The sequence below is a fragment of the Salvelinus alpinus genome, chromosome 25 (assembly GCF_045679555.1).
Source record: "Salvelinus alpinus chromosome 25, SLU_Salpinus.1, whole genome shotgun sequence".
Classification (NCBI taxonomy): domain Eukaryota; kingdom Metazoa; phylum Chordata; class Actinopteri; order Salmoniformes; family Salmonidae; genus Salvelinus; species Salvelinus alpinus.
The window spans coordinates 7,637,623-7,654,291 of NC_092110.1; the positions used below are offsets into that span (position 1 = coordinate 7,637,623).

At 43.5% G+C, this 16,669-nt stretch overlaps 1 protein-coding gene across 3 annotated transcripts; it reads left to right on the forward strand.

Annotated features, from left to right (window-relative positions):
• The first annotated feature begins 116 nt into the window (after window positions 1-116).
• On the forward strand, window positions 117-16,029 carry LOC139553284 (serine/threonine-protein kinase VRK1-like). Of its 3 annotated transcripts, none has more exons than XM_071365451.1 (13): window positions 117-206; window positions 1,073-1,232; window positions 1,414-1,469; window positions 1,769-1,838; window positions 2,455-2,542; window positions 3,798-3,906; window positions 4,171-4,263; window positions 7,001-7,133; window positions 7,728-7,848; window positions 7,948-8,006; window positions 11,386-11,558; window positions 13,287-13,383; window positions 13,468-13,822. In XM_071365451.1, the coding sequence occupies exons 2-13, from the start codon at window positions 1,073-1,075 to the stop codon at window positions 13,677-13,679; spliced, it is 1,371 nt and encodes a 456-aa protein (XP_071221552.1). In that variant the 5' UTR covers window positions 117-206; the 3' UTR covers window positions 13,680-13,822. The 3 variants fall into 3 exon arrangements, with proteins under 3 accessions (XP_071221552.1, XP_071221555.1, XP_071221553.1); XM_071365454.1 differs by having other exon boundaries at window positions 13,290-13,383; XM_071365452.1 differs by having other exon boundaries at window positions 122-197; window positions 13,468-16,029.
• Window positions 16,030-16,669: the final 640 nt, after the last annotated feature.

Consider the following 16,669-nt stretch of genomic DNA (forward strand, 5'->3'; position numbering starts at 1 on the left):
AGCATGAGCACCTGCATCAACGTCACATTCGATTTAGAACTTCATTTCCCAGCACCCCTGTAAATATGCAAATTAAAGAAAGTGTTTCTGACCAATAGGCTTGAGCAGTGTTGCAGAATGCGCCAATCGATTTCCGGTTGGATTGTAGTGCGGGAATTTTTGAGAAGCTTCGAGGATAGCTTGGAAATAACAACAAAGTCAGCGAGGTTTGCGTTAAAGGTTTATGTTATAAACATGTGAAATCCAATGCCTTTCTTTAGATATATTGATATACCGTGTTTAAGAACACGATTATCACGACAACGCTAGGTTTTGCAATCTAATCATCCAAAGGCAAGGCTTCATCAGAATGAAGGCCATTGCTAATGTATCTACGACGTTAGCAAAATAGTTAAGCTAACTAGCTATATGTTCACTGGCTTTTGAAATTGCCTGACAATCTTTCACACGTATGCACGCTTGTTTACCCGATATTGGCGTTTAAGTTCGCAAAATTTTGCTACCAACTAGTAGTTAATAACGTTAGCTAAATAGGAAAACCCTCTCGACCCATTTGGTGAAAGTGAAACTGGCTAGATTGACGATAATAAGCTACACAACATGACCAAAAGTATATGGACACCTGCTCGTCTAACATCTGATTCCAAATTCATAGACATGAATATGGAGTTGGAGCCCCTTTGCTGCTATAACAGCCTCCACTCTTCTCGGAAGGCTTTCCACTAGATGTTGGAACATTAATGCGGGGACTTGCTTCCATTCAGCCACGAGCATTATGTGCTAGCTACCTTATTGGTTACCTTCATTCAGTCGCTTGCCACTCAAGTGATGTATCATGTGATATGCTGTTTACACGTCATATTCAAATTTCACCGAGACATTCAAGTAAACTGCTTTATGTTGGTGTAGGTCAAATTAAGGCATTGCTAGCTTTATAACAAGCTATATGTTTTGGGAGGAGCCAGGCTCCCTTACTGGCTGGCAGTGACAAGATAGTTTTGTTGAATGAAGCACTGTTACATCTGCTAGATGTATCACTAGATTGCATAGATTCTCTATCCTGTCCCTCCAGATGCCCCCTAAAGCCAAGGCAGCAAGGAAGGGCAGAGGACCAGAAAAGAGGAAGCTTGCTGAGGAGTTCCCCCCTGGAGAAGTACTTACAGATACTGGCAAGAAGTCCTGGAAACTGGGAGCCCCCATTGGACAGGGCGGCTTCGGACTGCTCTATCTGGGTAAGAGAGGCATGGCAACATGGGTTATAAAACACATCTAGGCTAGTTCATTGATTATTGATCGGGAATTCCTCATCCGCTGACCTCAGAAGATCAGGAGGACTACATGTCTTGCATATGTATTTCCAGCCCATTCCCTTTTAAACTCTAGGCTAGTCTGAGGTCTGTTATTGTTTTACAGCCGATGAGAATTCATCTGAAACGGTTGGTGCATGTGCCCCATATGTCATCAAAGTGGTAAGACAACTCTGGCTTGGTAACCCATGCCTTTTTGTATATGATTGCCTGATTGGCCTCAGTTCTATCTCATGCATGCACACGCAAGACAAAGGAAACATTTAGCATCCTTACTGTATGCCTGTACAGTTGATGACAATATACTCTGACTACCCTGCATGACTCCAGGCTTACCTATGCTGCATGTTCTGTGTAGTGTTTCCAGGATGAGTATAACTGATCTTATGCTCCTGATTATGTCATAAACTGACACTAATGGGATGAATAAAGCTGTCCTGTTTTTATTTTTCTTCATCTAGGAGCCCAGTGACAACGGACCACTGTTCTCAGAGCTCAAGTTCTACATGCGAGCTGCCAAGCCGGATCTAAGTATGCATACCACATACCACTCCCTCCCTCGTGATCGCACACCCACGCGGTCCCTCAACACTGGAACTAACAAACACGAATAGAGAAATGGAACAACTTTCTTAATTAAATAAGTGAAGTAGTAGGGCCATGCAGTGAGGTCTTCTCTCTCCAACATGGTGCCTTTGGCTCCTGCGTTCGCCCCAAGGCCACAACTTTTCATTTTATATCATAACAATCCAAATGTCAATCTCCCCTGACAATTAACTGTTATATTACTAAGGAACGAAGGCTCATATTTTATTCATGGGATATGGTGGTGTCTGTTGGTAAATATTTGTCCCGGTAGCAGATTAGCTTGCGACTGCCTCTGGCTCCCCTCCCATGGAATTATCCTTCTCATTACTTTGAGCACCACCACCAAGTTTTAGGAGGTGTGTTTAGAAGCATTCGTATGAAGGCTAAATAGTACTACCTTGATTTGCCTTACTGTTACTTTTCACTTGCAGTCATGTAGTTTAACCCTTAACAAGTGACTGTCTTTTAGCATGTTGTAATGTTGTTTTAGGTGAGTGTTTTGCTGTTTTTCATATGTAGTATTGTTTTATAACCGTTCTACACTTGTTCTGTATTGTAGTTCAGAGTTGGATGAAGTCTCACAAGACAAAGTATTTGGGAGTGCCAAAGTACTGGGGGTCTGGACTGCATGAGAAAGGAGGGAAAAGGTATTGACTAGTGCCCTTTTAAAACCTGTTTTTTTTCAGTACCTTGATGGCAGCCTCATTTAAATACCTTTGAACTAGTGTTACACAATATACCGAAACCTTAGTACTTTTTTTCGATAGTATAACATGAAAAACAGTTCGGTACTAGAATTTCTGTTACTTTCGGTACTTTTGTCAAATGTTTCTCAAGTCATCTACTGATCGAGAGAGGATCAAGTCGATCAACGCAGCCGATGTCCCCTCATAGCGCTAGCGCTCCGTGCCTGCTCCGCTTACTCATTGCTAGCTCTACCCTGTCCACAGAATATTGCTGATTTCAAAGCTGATTGTCACCGAAAAACTTGATTTATTCACTTAATCTCCCCAGCCTCACGTCTCTCCCAGTCAAAATCATCTCTGCTTGAGCCTGCAACTGTGTGTGTGAATGCCATCATGGGTCTTAAAGAGACAGCACACACTTTTATTAAAGAAGATATTGAAAACAAGTCCCAAATTGAATGGAAATATTGTTTTTCAACTGTAGGCCCATGAAAAGGGCTTGTAAGTAAGCATTTCACGGTAAGGTTGTATTCGGCGCATGTGACAAATAACATTTGATTTGAAATCAGCCAAAACAAGCTCAATAACTCAATGCCTGCACACACTCCTATTTAATATGCATCCACCTGCATTGTGAATAGGCCTAGGCTACATCTTGATTTACCCAGTTTATCAATAGACTATTATGTTATGTTGTTATATACTTCGTTTATTTTTTACCGGCGTCAAATTGGTTGTTTAATTGATTCATTAATGCATACATTCAAACATTTTAAATGTAGTGATATTGAACAAACCAAAAATATTTGTGGATCAAGTGCCATTCCATGACTTTGGCAAATACGCTTTCTCGTTTCGCCGTGGTGGCATTTTGGTATCGAGTATCGTGATACTGAACCTGGTATCAAAGTCAAAATTCTGGTATCGTGACAACACTGCTTTGAACCAACATAGCAATTGTTTACTTTACAGACACTCATAAAGTTATGCATTCATGAATGTCCAACCAACCCACTGCTTCTCCAGCTGCAAAGAAAGTGATCTTGATTGATTAACATATGCGATTGTGTGCTTCCCAATTGGCACCCTATTGCCTTTGTAGTGCACTACTGTTGACCAGGGCCCATAGGGTGCCATATAAGTAGTGCACTATAGGAATTGGGTGCCATTTGGGATGCACCCTGAATCTGTTTCCCTCTGGTTCCTCCCTTCCCAGGTACAGGTTCATGGTGATGGACCGGTTTGGGACGGACCTGCAGAAGAAGTTTGAGGAGAGTGGGAGGAGGTTCCCCCGAAAACTGGTCCTGCAGCTCGGACTGAGACTCGTGAGTTTTAGTCATCTTAACTGCCGATTTTATATAACCGAGCCAAAGGGGGGGGGGAAAGACTAAAACAACAGCTAACTAAAGCATTGATTTATTTCATTCACGCTCTAAAATAATGTTGGCTGTTTATTTAATTTACTGTGTCTTGAGTGTTGTGTTAAAAAAAATATTCTCCCTCATTTTGTTTGCCTATGCATTACTATCTCAGTAAATAATGGGTTTGATATTTATATGTTGACTTCTCTTCTCCCCTCACTTGTGTAGCTTGACATTCTGGAGTACATCCATGAGCATGAGTATGTCCACGCTGACATCAAAGCCTCCAACCTCCTCCTCAGCCACGACAACCCCAATCAGGTCAGTGGCTGTCCCACCTGTGCTATTCACTCTGCATTGATTGACACATTTTTGATCTGGCCCTGTGCTAACACGCCCGATTTAAGCTCGTTATTAAGCCATTGCTTGATGTAAAAGTTTAGTTCAATCGGGTGTGACGGCACCGCGGGAATGGATTGAGAAACGGTCATGTAGTGGAGCTTTTAGTCCTGATATGGCTCGCGTACATGGTACACTATATTATCAGGGCTATGTAGCCTGGCTATGTGCTTTGTGTGAAGTGGATTACAGTTTCACAGGAGGCCTATTTCTCAGTCTGGGTACGATTTCAAATGATTGTCTCTACCTCTTCAAGGGAAGTAATTCCTTTGACCCGATATGTAGCTAAGTTGAAAAAAACGTTGGATATATTTATTTATTTGATTATGCTCCTGCCACTGGTTCATTAGATTCAATTAAACAAATGCGAGAGAGAAGAGGGTGATGGGGGCGTTCATCATTCCTCTAAACAGGGGAGAGATTAGATGACTGGTAAGAGATCTTTCAAGCAAACAAGGTGGGGGCAGGGGCAAATATTTAATTTAGAGATTAATAATGTATCCACGGTGTGTTATTAAAGTGCTATTTTTAAATGACAATTTAGAAAGCGGCCCCTTGGGAGACTCGGGGTTAGCTCTCTCTCAATCTGCCTTCTCCCTCCCTCCCTGCAGTTGTTGGGAAGATTTGTTTGACTTTCTGGGAGCTGATGATTTGAGCAAGGAGGGAGCCACCTACTGTACTGTAGCCATGACTTGTATTCTATGCTTTGTTGTACGGATGTGACGATTCGCCGGTGCGCATCGGTCCGTGGAAACCAAACCTATCCAAATGTAGCACGCGTCTGTCAGAAAAGCGGTACGAATTGCTGCTGTTGCTCATATTGCGTTCCTTCTACCTTCCCGAACCCATCTTTTGGGACGACTGATGGGTCCTCTCTTTCAGTGTCGAACTGCTTGTAAACTGTGTTGACTGTCATTGATCTACACGTCATTTTGCGTGCGTGCCAAACATCCCCAGGCAATTTTTTTATTTTTTTTAAATTTATTTTACCGTTATTTTACCAGGTAAGTTGACTGAGAACACGTTCTCATTTGCAGCAACGACCTGGGGAATAGTTACAGGGGAGAGGAGGGGGATGAATGAGCCAATTGTAAACTGGGGATTATTAGGTGACCGTGATGGTTGAGGGCCAGATTGGGAATTTAGCCAGGACACCGGGGTTAACACCCCTACTCTTACGATAAGTGCCGTGGGATCTTTAATGACCTCAGAGAGTCAGGACACCCGTTTAACGTCCCATCCGAAAGACGGCACCCTACACAGAGCAGTGTCCCCAATCACTGCCCTGGGGCATTGGGATCTTTGTTTAGACCAGAGGAAAGAGTGCCTCCTACTGGCCCTCCAACACCACTTCCAGCAGCACCTGATCTCCCATCCAGGGACTGACCAGGACCAACCCTGCTTAGCTTCAGAAGCAAGCCAGCAGTGGTATGCAGGGTGGTATGCTGCTGGCATCAATATCAATGACCTCGTCAAACTGAGTGCTATGCCCAGTTTCGCGTGCTTACCAATGCCAGGTTGGTGGCCTGTTCCTGATCTTGCACGTCTGCGTGGCACCTTTTAGCGTTCAAGTGATAAACTTACTTGCGTGATGTTGGGCTTTTATTAGTTGAGTGACAACCGATGTCATTTGCTAGGTTTATTGTTATCTATGTGCTGTTGAACAGGGTGTTTTACCGAAATAAAAGTAAGCTGCCAGAGACAACTCTAATCTGGCTCTAACTCCTAAACGGGGTTTACCATAGATTTTTATTTTGATCAGGGACATCATCAACAACAGCGTTGGTCATTTTGCTTTCATGGTCATTTTTAGATATACAATGAGCTATCATTATTGCAATGTGCACTGCATGGCTGAAGCAAGAGGAGAACTTCCAAACTGTCGGTCGAAACCCTTCGATTTTGAGATGGGGTGAAATCCAAAATTGTGCTATATATATTCATTGGCTATGTCATAGCTAATTTGTAAACAATAAATATTGATACATTGCTATCTTAAACATTGAATCTGCCAAAATGACAAGTTAATTAGTGGGTGATGGTGATTTCAGAAACAAAGTGGGGGGGGGGGGACAAAAAACAGGCTACATTGTCCCCCCCACAATCTTATAGTGGGGTGGTATTGGTCTCCCTTATGGCTCAGCTCAGGTGACTACGTAGTACATAGACCATACATTGTTTACACGCACACACACACACACACACACACACACACACACATAGAAGTCAGCTCAAGACAGATCTAGCTCAGAGAGGCCCAGCTCATGAGCTCCATCAGCAGCAGATTTGAATTTAGAATAGGAAATGAATGTGTTTATGCAACAAATGTTAGTGCATCCAACCAAATTGCATCGATTTGTTCTCTAATCAAATCGAATCGTATGGAATCATTTCAAACTACTGTATAACGTATCGTTCCTGTATCGGAGCCCATGTATCGAATCTTATTGAAAGGGAAAGATCCCTATTTTATTCTTGTAGTCCAGGTGATTTCCCCCCCCCCACTTTTTTATAAAAGCATGGAACTTCGTACACATGTACAGTTTATTATTAGTAATATACTAGTTCTAGGCCCATCTCGTGTATATTCCTTAGGTTGGATATGTGTCCGTGTGTGTGTGCATGCATGAATTTGTCTGTTTTGTTTGCAAACCTCTAGGTTTATTTAGTAGATTATGGGCTGGCCTATAGGTACTCTCCTGAAGGCATACTGAAGGAGTACAAGGAGGACCCTAAGAGGTGCCACGACGGGACCATCGAGTTCACCTCCATCGATGCACACAAAGGAGTCTGTAAGTACAGCACACCTCACCTCTGACTGAGCCAAGCCAGGGCACGTTCATTTGGGAGCATGTGGTGGCGGGAAAATGGTTTGAAACGGAACATTTTAACATTCGATTTTGAAATTTTGTCTGGTCAAGTGTCTAATTATTATTATTATTTTTTTTAATGTGTCTTTACTTGTATCAACACCACCTAGCTACCAGCGGTTAAGGTGTATATAACCTGCCGTTCACACCTAGCTACCAGCGACCAGTCGTTAAGGTGTATATAACCTGCCGTTCACACCTAGCTACCAGCGACCAGTCGTTTTCGATGGGAGGAGGAAACATAAGGACACACCCACTTAATGGGTGGCGACCTGAGAGCTCGCGAGCTGCGTTGAAAAATTCCCACGTTTCTGCACATTTCTGCTATGCAACCTCGCGACAGCCCATTGGGGTGGGCTGCTCTCACAATCACGCTTTGCAATTGGATAACCACAACAACTGCTGTAATGCACACCTACGCGGGCTGATTTCAACAGCTCCAACGCTGATTATGTCGGCAAATGTAAGTCCAGAGTTTAGTGTCTATTGGTCAACTCAACTGTTGTATGTCTACAGCACCTTGTAGAAGGAGTGATCTGGAGATCCTGTGGTACTGTATGGTCCAGTGGCTCTGTAGTAAACTGCCCTGGGAAGACAAGCTGCAAGACTCTCTCTACGTCAGAGACTCAAAACTACGGTAAGATGTCACACACATACCTGCATGTGCAGAACACACACAAGCACACATTTGTGCGCACATCCCTCTAAGTTTCCCCCCCCCCCCCCCCCGTTACAGATGCAGAGATAACGTCTCAGAGTTCATGTCTAAGTGTTTCTCCTCACAAGACAAGCCAGGTGAGGTCTTTTCATTCACTTTTTATTTATTTATTTTGGACTCCTTTGGATACGCCCCTCGTATCAGTTTCCTTTTTGTGTGGACGTCGAAGTCCATATTGCTGTGGGGACTTGCCAGTTACGTCGCCATTACTAGCCGAACTGACTGACTCTCTGTGGTCCTTGAGAACACCTGCGTTGTGAGTTCAGCCCTCCACATTACATGCCCTGCCTCTGCTCCATTCACAGCCCCAACCAGCCCTAATTGAACTGAAGCACTTCTTCATCACACACACACACAGCGGAGAGGAGAGTGGCTGTTCACTCCATAATAATGGGACCTGCCGATTTCCCTCGTAATGAATGCTAATTCATTAGCACCACCGCTAATTCTCCGACCGCAACAAAACTTTCCACTTTAACTTTGTTGTGAAGCCGTGAACTTACATATGTGTTGAGTGCATTAGTGTGAAGCATAGGTGAGAGTCAGTATGGGGGACGGCTAGAGTGCTCACTGAAGTTTTCTAGCCATTTAGAGTGAAAACACTACAAATATGGTGTAAACTTTTTGAGGATTTGTTAAATATCTATGATTTTATTTTTGAACGATTTGTCATTCGTACAGTATTGAGGCCTGTAGATTTAATTTGGCTCTACATATCATTCACCTTAGAATATGGACTAGGGGGCCTAGTCGACAAGACAATTCTATCTGAAGTAGGAACACGATATCAAATCCTTTTTAGTTAACAATTAAGTACCTTTACTGTGATTGTTTTCAATTGTGGTCAAAAAGAAACAAAAATAGCATCTTAGCAAAGAGCAATTTCTCAAGCAAGACTTTTGCTAGGACTGTCTGGGAGTGGTCTGAAAACTATCTGTTACTGGCAGAGAGGTTTGGAACTCTTTCTCATTGGTCTATTAACTAATTTACCACTTGGTGACGTCACCAGGCAGGCCAAAACCCCATCCCACCAAAACAGGCTGAAGTTTCAGGCGGTCTTTTCAACCAGCTCTTACACTAAAGGGCATTTTCATAATTTTCACAATATTACAATATTATTCCAACTTCATAGTGTGGAAACGTTTCAGGTGAAATCACGTTTTGGACTGCACTGGGCCTTATAACAAACTTTGACTTGGGGAGTTTAACTATCCCTTTAATCCTAAAGCCAGGGCCTTGCCTCCCTCCTCCCCTCCGCCTACTCTTGTCGGCCTCCTCTCCTCTGATCCCTATGTGGCAGCGCCCGCTCTGCGCTTTGTGGCAGCCGTGTGACAGAAGGAGAGATTTCTCCGCGGGCTGTTGTCTTGTGCGTACAGCAACACGCATCACAACAGCACAGAGAGAGAGGTGACTGCAGTGGAGCCGTCATGGTTCTGTTGTGTCCGCCATCATCACTAATTCTGTTTGGTGTGACTTATTTTAGCTTTCACCCAGACGGTAAACAACAGTTTGGGAGCGACGGAGCAGAAGGAAGAGGGGCTGACGCACCGTGCCACTTCCTCTCCTCATCCCTCTCTCCTCTCTTCCTCACTCTCTCTTGACTTAGCCCCAAGGTCAAAGTGCCAGTGCTGTATTAGGAGAGAGGAAAGGAATGCGAGTAGAGAAGGAGTGTAACTGGAAGGAAGTGCAGTAGCTAACACCTTTTTTTAAATCCTGTTTTTATTTTATTTCACCTTTTATTTAACAAGGTAGGCTAGTTGAGAACAAGTTCTCATTTACAACTGCGACCTGGCCAAGATAAAGCAAAGCAGTGCGACACAAACAACAACACAGTTACACATGGGATAAACAAAAGTACAGTCAATAACAATAGAAACATCTATATACAGTGTGTGCAAATGGGGGAAGGGGGTAAGGCAATACATAGGCCAATAATAGCGAAGTAATCACAATTTTGGCAAATTAACACTGGAGTGATAGATGTGCAGATGATGATGTGCAAGTAGAAATACTGATGTGCAAAAAAGCAAAAGTAAATAAAAACAAAATGGGGATGAGGTAGGTAGTTGGATGGGCTATTTACAGATGGGCTGTGTACAGCTGCAGCGATCGGTTAGCTGCTCACATAGCTGATGTTTAAAGTTAGTGAGGGATATATAAGTCTCCAACTTCAGCGATTTTTGCAATTCGTTCCAGTCATTGGCAGCAGAGAACTGTAAGGAAAGGCGGCCAATTTAGGTGTTGGCTTTGGGGATGGCCAGTGAGATATACCTGCTGGAGCGCGTGCTAAGGGTGGGTGTTGCTATGGTGACCAGTGAGCTGAGATAAGGCGGAGCTTTACCTAGCAAAGACTTATAGATGACCAGGAGCCAGTGGGTTTGGCGACGAATATGTAGCAAGGGCCAGCCGACAAGAGCATACAGGTCGCAGTGGTGAGTGGTATATGGGGCTTTGGTGCCAAAACGGATGGCACTGTGATAGACTGCATCCAGTTTGCTGAGTGGAGTGTTGGAGGATATTTTGTAAATGACATCCTCGAGGATCGGAAGGACAGTCAGTTTTACGAGGATATGTTTGGCAGCGTGCGTGAAGGTGGCTTTGTTGCGAAATAGAAAGCCGATTCTAGATTTAATTTTGGATTGGAGATGCTTAATGTGAGTCTGGAAGGAGAGTTTACAGTCTAGCCAGACACCTAGGTATTTATAGTTGTCCACATATTCTAAGTCAGAACCGTCCCGAGTAGTGATGCTAGTCGGGTGGGCGGGTGCGGGCAGCGATCGGTTGAAGAGCATGCATTTAGTTTTGCTTGCGTTTAAGAGCTGTTGGAGGCCACGGAAGGAGTGTTGTATGGCATTGACGCTCGTTTGGAGGTTTGTTAACACAGTGTCCAAAGAAGGGCCAGAAGTATACAGAATGGTGTCGTCTGCATAGAGGTGGATCAACACCTAGATAACAGCCGTTCGGAGCGTCAGTTTTTCAGTTTATCGTCAGTTGTGAATCGTTGATTTGACTTAGTTTGTCTGTTTTTGGTTCAGTATGGTCCGTTGTTTCTCTGTGTTGGATGACTGTATTCTTATCACAATGCTGTTGGAGCAGCTTGGGGAAACAGGTAGAAATTCATTGCCTCGTACTATTTTCTACTGTGTGCTACATTGAACAGTAGAAATGTAACCGATGCAGCTAGCTACCTTTTTAATTGTGGATAGGACTCACTTAAAAGGTGTTCTTAAATCTCCCAGTAGATATTACCATAAATGGAACATCTAAATTATTATTATTTTAATTATTTTTTATATACTGGAGATGGTGCTGCTTTGTTCTGCCTCCCTTGAGGAAGGCAGCAGCTGAAGCACAGGGGCTGAAACGCATCAATAAATGTGATTAATATCAAACTTGTATTTTCATGGTGTGCACCCTGTACCCCCCCCCATATCTATTGTTTTCTCTCCTTTTTAGACGAACTTCAGAAGTTTATGGAAGAGGTGAAGACTCTAGGCTACACAGACAAGCCGGCCTATCAGAAGCTCCGGTCCATTCTGGAGGCGGGGCTTAAGTCGATCGGCGCCAAAGATGACGACAAGCTGAAGTTCTCCTCGGTCAACGGAGTCGGGCCATCGTCCTCTGTCGAGGTCGGTTCACACACAGCCCAACACATTAAGAGAGACGTGTTGCTGTGCGGTCATGGTAGCCTCAGCATTTAAAACCTGGCACGCGCCAGAACTTTTTGAAGCCCGGCCTTTCAAACGGAGCCCATTTCAACCACCCCTAATGTGTTTACCTGTTAAAATCCATTTGAAATGTAAAAATGCCTGAGCGCGATCCCAGACTAATTGTGCACGTTAGTGTGAATGGCTGCCAAGTGCATTGATTTTCAAATCCAATTAAGGTGTGATGCTTTTAACAGATGTACCTTGACCGCTGCTTATTGCCGTTTTTACACCCAAACCACACACACAGAGCCTTCATTTTGCTGATCAAAGCCATTTCTACATTACTCTGGCTTACACACTGGGTTTCCTCCAACCATCTCAAAAAGCCTTTTTTCCATTTCTCTCCTCCCCGCTCTCTCAATTCTCACAATTCCCTCCCTTTCCTGCCCTCTCTTCTCCATCTTACCTATCTCCCTCCTCCTCTCCCCTTTCTTCTCTTCGTTATCTTCCCCTCTTCCTTCCTCTCTACCTCCCTCCCTCCATCCCTCTTCTCCGACAGGTCTGAGTACCTGTGTTTATCCCTCGCTAATGTATCACAAATTTGCTGACACGGTAACCTTGGAGTCGGCGCGGCCCCGCAATCAGCGCACCGCTCTCACGGCAGAGGGAGGGATCTCCTCCCTCTTCCCCTCTCCCTTCAGCCCCTCTTCCTCCCCCCTCCTCGCACTACCCACAATGCCGTTTGCATATGGAAGGTGCCACCGGGGAGCTGGCCCATGCCAGTTGAGGGTTACCTGCCCACTGCCGTTATTGTATGTAATTATCCAGCCAATCTGTTCAGCTCAGCAGGGTCTGCTGGTAATCATGAGGTAGCAATTGGCAAAATGGAAGTCAGCAGAGAGGAGAGAGGGAAGAGAAGAGGGGGGGGGGGGGGGGTTGGGTGAGTGATAGTTCAAGTCCGAGAGAGGGGCGAGCGTTCATTATACAGTCTGAGAGATGCAGGAGAAGGTGGAAGGGAGGGAGGAGGGAAGGAAGGAGAGATGGAGGATTTGATTGCTGTCGTTAAGTGCATCTTTCTCGTCGCCTCATTCTCGGCCGGTATGATTTCATGTTATTATTTCGTTTTAGTCTTTAATCTGTATAAGGGGGGGGGGGAAATGAAGTCATAGTTTATGAAAATGGTACCAAGGGGATCACCTCACTAAGTACGGATACAGCTCTGCTTTGTCAGTTACTAAACCATCAGATCTCAACTTTGACCGCAAAGATTTGTCAGTTACTAAACCATCAGATCTCAACTTTGACCCCAAAGAAAGTTCCAGGTGCCTTAAATGATGACCCAAGAAACAGAATTAGCCCTGACCATTGTTGTTATTTAGATAGTCACGGTCATGGAAACCATAATTTAATTTGTACTCTGAATGGATTATTCCTGTAGAAGGTTTTCTTACTCTGCGAGATGGCAGTGATCATTTGCATTTGCTCGGATGTCACACAAGGCTCTGGGCAGATGTAAACGTTCGGTCGTCGTCGTGTACCCAAGCAGAGTTTCTCATTTCATGTTTGATTTCGGCCTCCTCCAAGGATTCTGCGAGCGGACCGGGAGATTTGACCACTGCGCTCGCTCTCTCTTTCGCTGTTTCTCTTGCTGTCGCTCTCTCTCTCTGCACTTGTTCTCATCCCTCTTTTCTTTCCCTCTCCTCACAGAAGACTCCCAAAAGAAAGAGAGCGGTAGATTATAAAGAGGAGGCTGATGACGAGACCGACGGCACTCCCGCCAAGAAAAGAAAAGCTGAAAAGAAAGGTAAGAATCTCCTTTCCTTTTTTCCTTCTCCCCTCTCTTCAGGTTAAATCTTACCGTTTTTAAATTGTAATCTCCTCCCTACAGAGCTGAATGGAGTGAAAAGGGTAGTCGTCCCCAAGAAGAAAGCGACCCTTAAAAAGACTGCTGCTAGCCCAAAGAAGAAGGCTGCTAGCCCAAAGAAGAAGGCTGCTAGCCCCAAGAAGATACTGGTGGAGATGGCTACTCAGACCACTCCTGGCCTGAAGAGAGGCAGAGGTAGACCCAAGAAAAAGGCAGACCCATTAGAATCAGAATGAGTTGTTCTTCTCATTCTGTGTTCCAGCCACCCTCGCTCACCTTCCTCTCACTGTCCGCTTTTTAAAGTGGAACTGACAGCTTTAATTTGAACTAATTTGCCGATATTAAACAAACAATCATAATACCAGTCAAAAAAAGTCAAATTCCCAGTTTACGCTACAAAATCGCTTTGTAACGGTTTTAAGAAATAGCTTCTATTTGACTAAACATTCCATGATGTACACTAAGGCATTGTTGGCAGAGTAGTTGGATGCAGTTCAATGCATGATTAATATAATTCGCCCCAAAAATATTGCTATCAGGTTGTAAATCACAGCTGGCCTGGTACATTGTTTGCTTCCTCCAATCGGGATGCACCGTTTCAATGACTCAATATTTTGGACAAAAACTGATGAATGTAACTAAGGATGGGAATGTCAATACAATCGAACTAGCAAGGGCAATGGTCACAAGTCAGTCATAACGTGACTAATAGGCTAGAGTATCTATTTATGTAATAAGCTAAAAACGCGGAGCCTAACGCTAGGAGGATGTCATGCCATTGGAGGAGTGGGTGAGTGACTGGCTTCTTCCCCTCATTGTTTTTCGGTGGCTATACACAGCTAGAGATGCAGGTGTCATTTGGTTAGCTAGCAAGAATTTGAACGACTGTTATTCAGTTAGCATATCTCTTGCGTTTGCAAATTTACTCTGGCTCTCTACTCCGATTTCAGTGCACTCTCGCCTGAGTGTGCCAGAGCCCAGAATGACTGATGCATTTACACTTGCGGAATATGACCAGTGTCAGTAAACATGTGATAGTCCATCACAAACAATTTAGTTAACATGTAAACAGCCTAACCAGCTCTGCTACGGTGAGTGAAATGGTCAGAGTGAGGTGTTCTCTCGTTTGTGTCTGGAAGTAGCTAGCCAACTTTAGCCAGTTAGCTTGGGTGCTTTGTTGGGACAAGCATGCATTGGCAGGCAAGCTGCAGAAGGACGAGTAGGCTACAATTCCCCGTTGTTTATCAGTGCAATTTTGACAGCCAACTAGCTGAATAAGTTTGAGACGGTTTACAGTTGAAGTCCGTCTTAGGTCAGTTAGGATCACCACTTTATTTTAAGAATGTGAAATGTTAGAGTATTTTTAGGACATTTCTCTAAAAAGTACGATCTTTGTCCCCATGTGCAGCTGCAAACCGTTTTCTGGCGGTTTTGGAGCAGTGGCTTCTTCCTTGCTGAGCGGCCTTTCCGGTTATATCGATATAGGACTCGTTTTACTGTGGATATAGATACCTTTGTACCTGTTTCCTCCAGCATCTTCACAAGGTCCTTCACTGTTCTGGGATTGATTTGCACTTTTCGCACCAAAGTACGTTCATCTCTAGGAGACAGAACGCATCTCCTTCCTGAGCGGTATGACGGCTGCGTGGTCCCATGGTGTTTATACTTGCGTACTATTGTTTGTACAGATGAATGTGGTACCTTCAGGCGTTTGGAAATTGCTCCCGGAGAGGTACTATTTTTTTTTTCTCGGGTCTTGGCTGATTTCTTTTGTTTTAATGACTCCAACCTAATTGTATGTAAACTTCCGACTTCAACTGTATCTAATGTCCCTTTGTTAGATTTTAGCTCATCTTGCTCTGGCTAGCATTAGTTGTTGATCTTGTTGTTGTTGTTGATTTGCATAACTGAGGGAGAGAGAGCCCACCTCTTAATGATTGTAATGTTCCCAAATGTAAGAGGACTCTGGTGTTTACATATTTGCAGAAATCCATTCAGGTGTATTTTGTTGCTTTTGGCGAATGTGTTCTAATGATCTAAAGTTGTGCTGTTGCAACTGCCTGTAAACACACAGTCCAGTTCAAAGTGAATGATGGCAGGCCCGTGTGGCAAATGGCTTGTTTGTATAAAGCCCTACCGTAGCTCTGATTTGCTATAGCACACCAGTCTGTGTAGACTCCGGTCTTGGACAAGACAGATGTTTTTATTAGGTTTTATTTGCTGCAGTCTATTAATTGTCCAAACGCACTGCCAATTTCCCACTCTATATTGCTAAAGAATTTTCACAACCACCTTAGTATACGTAATTCCCCAAATTTATGAAAAAATGGGAAATTGACGTTATGCTTGCTTGTCAGATTTTTTAAATATTTTTTACGTGTCATTCTTCCTGGGGGTGTATATGAACAGATTTTAATACGATTTCATATTTCTAAAATGCTGTCAGTTCCACTTTAGGAGATACTCCCTTTTAAAAGTTTGTACAGTATCGTTTGTATCTCTTCTGCACTGCATATTTTTTTATATTTCATTTTGTTAACACGCAAGGCCTTCTGTAAGTCGGATAATAAAATAATAGTGATGAGAGTTTCTGTGGTATGCTTTCTGTACACCAAAAACGTGTGTCATGCAGGATGTCCACCCACTCTTTATTTGGTGATGAAATTTCACTTCCTTATGTTTATAAGATACATCTTACCAAGACAAATATGAAATGTTAAGTGGGGTGTTAACCTCAGGCATATCATTAACAGTTATTGTGTATCAAAAAAAAAATGGATTCCCTAACCTAATACATCTGATAATAAGCACAGAGATGTGGTGCAGGTTTCTCGTAACAACTGTTGAAGATTTTACATTTTGTGGTTGTCGTCGTCAAAGTTGTCAGCATGACGAGCTGAATTAAATGTAAAAAAGATGTGTTTTTGATCGGGCACCCTATATCATGTTTACGTGTGTCGGGTATTTTGAATCCAATAGGTGAAAAATATGTGGCAATCTAAAATGCCTCCATGCTACTCAGTCATCCCACACATACAATACACTTGGTTTCCTAAACTGTTTATCCTGCATAGTTTCCAGTTACAACATAATGTTAAGTAGAAACTGGTCATCCTTTCTTCTTCTCGTGAACCCTAATAGATAAGTATCTCCGTCTATATTGTAATCTGCTAATGGGAATGTAAAGCGTCAGTTTGGTGCTCTAGCGTGTCTGACATGTTTGGGT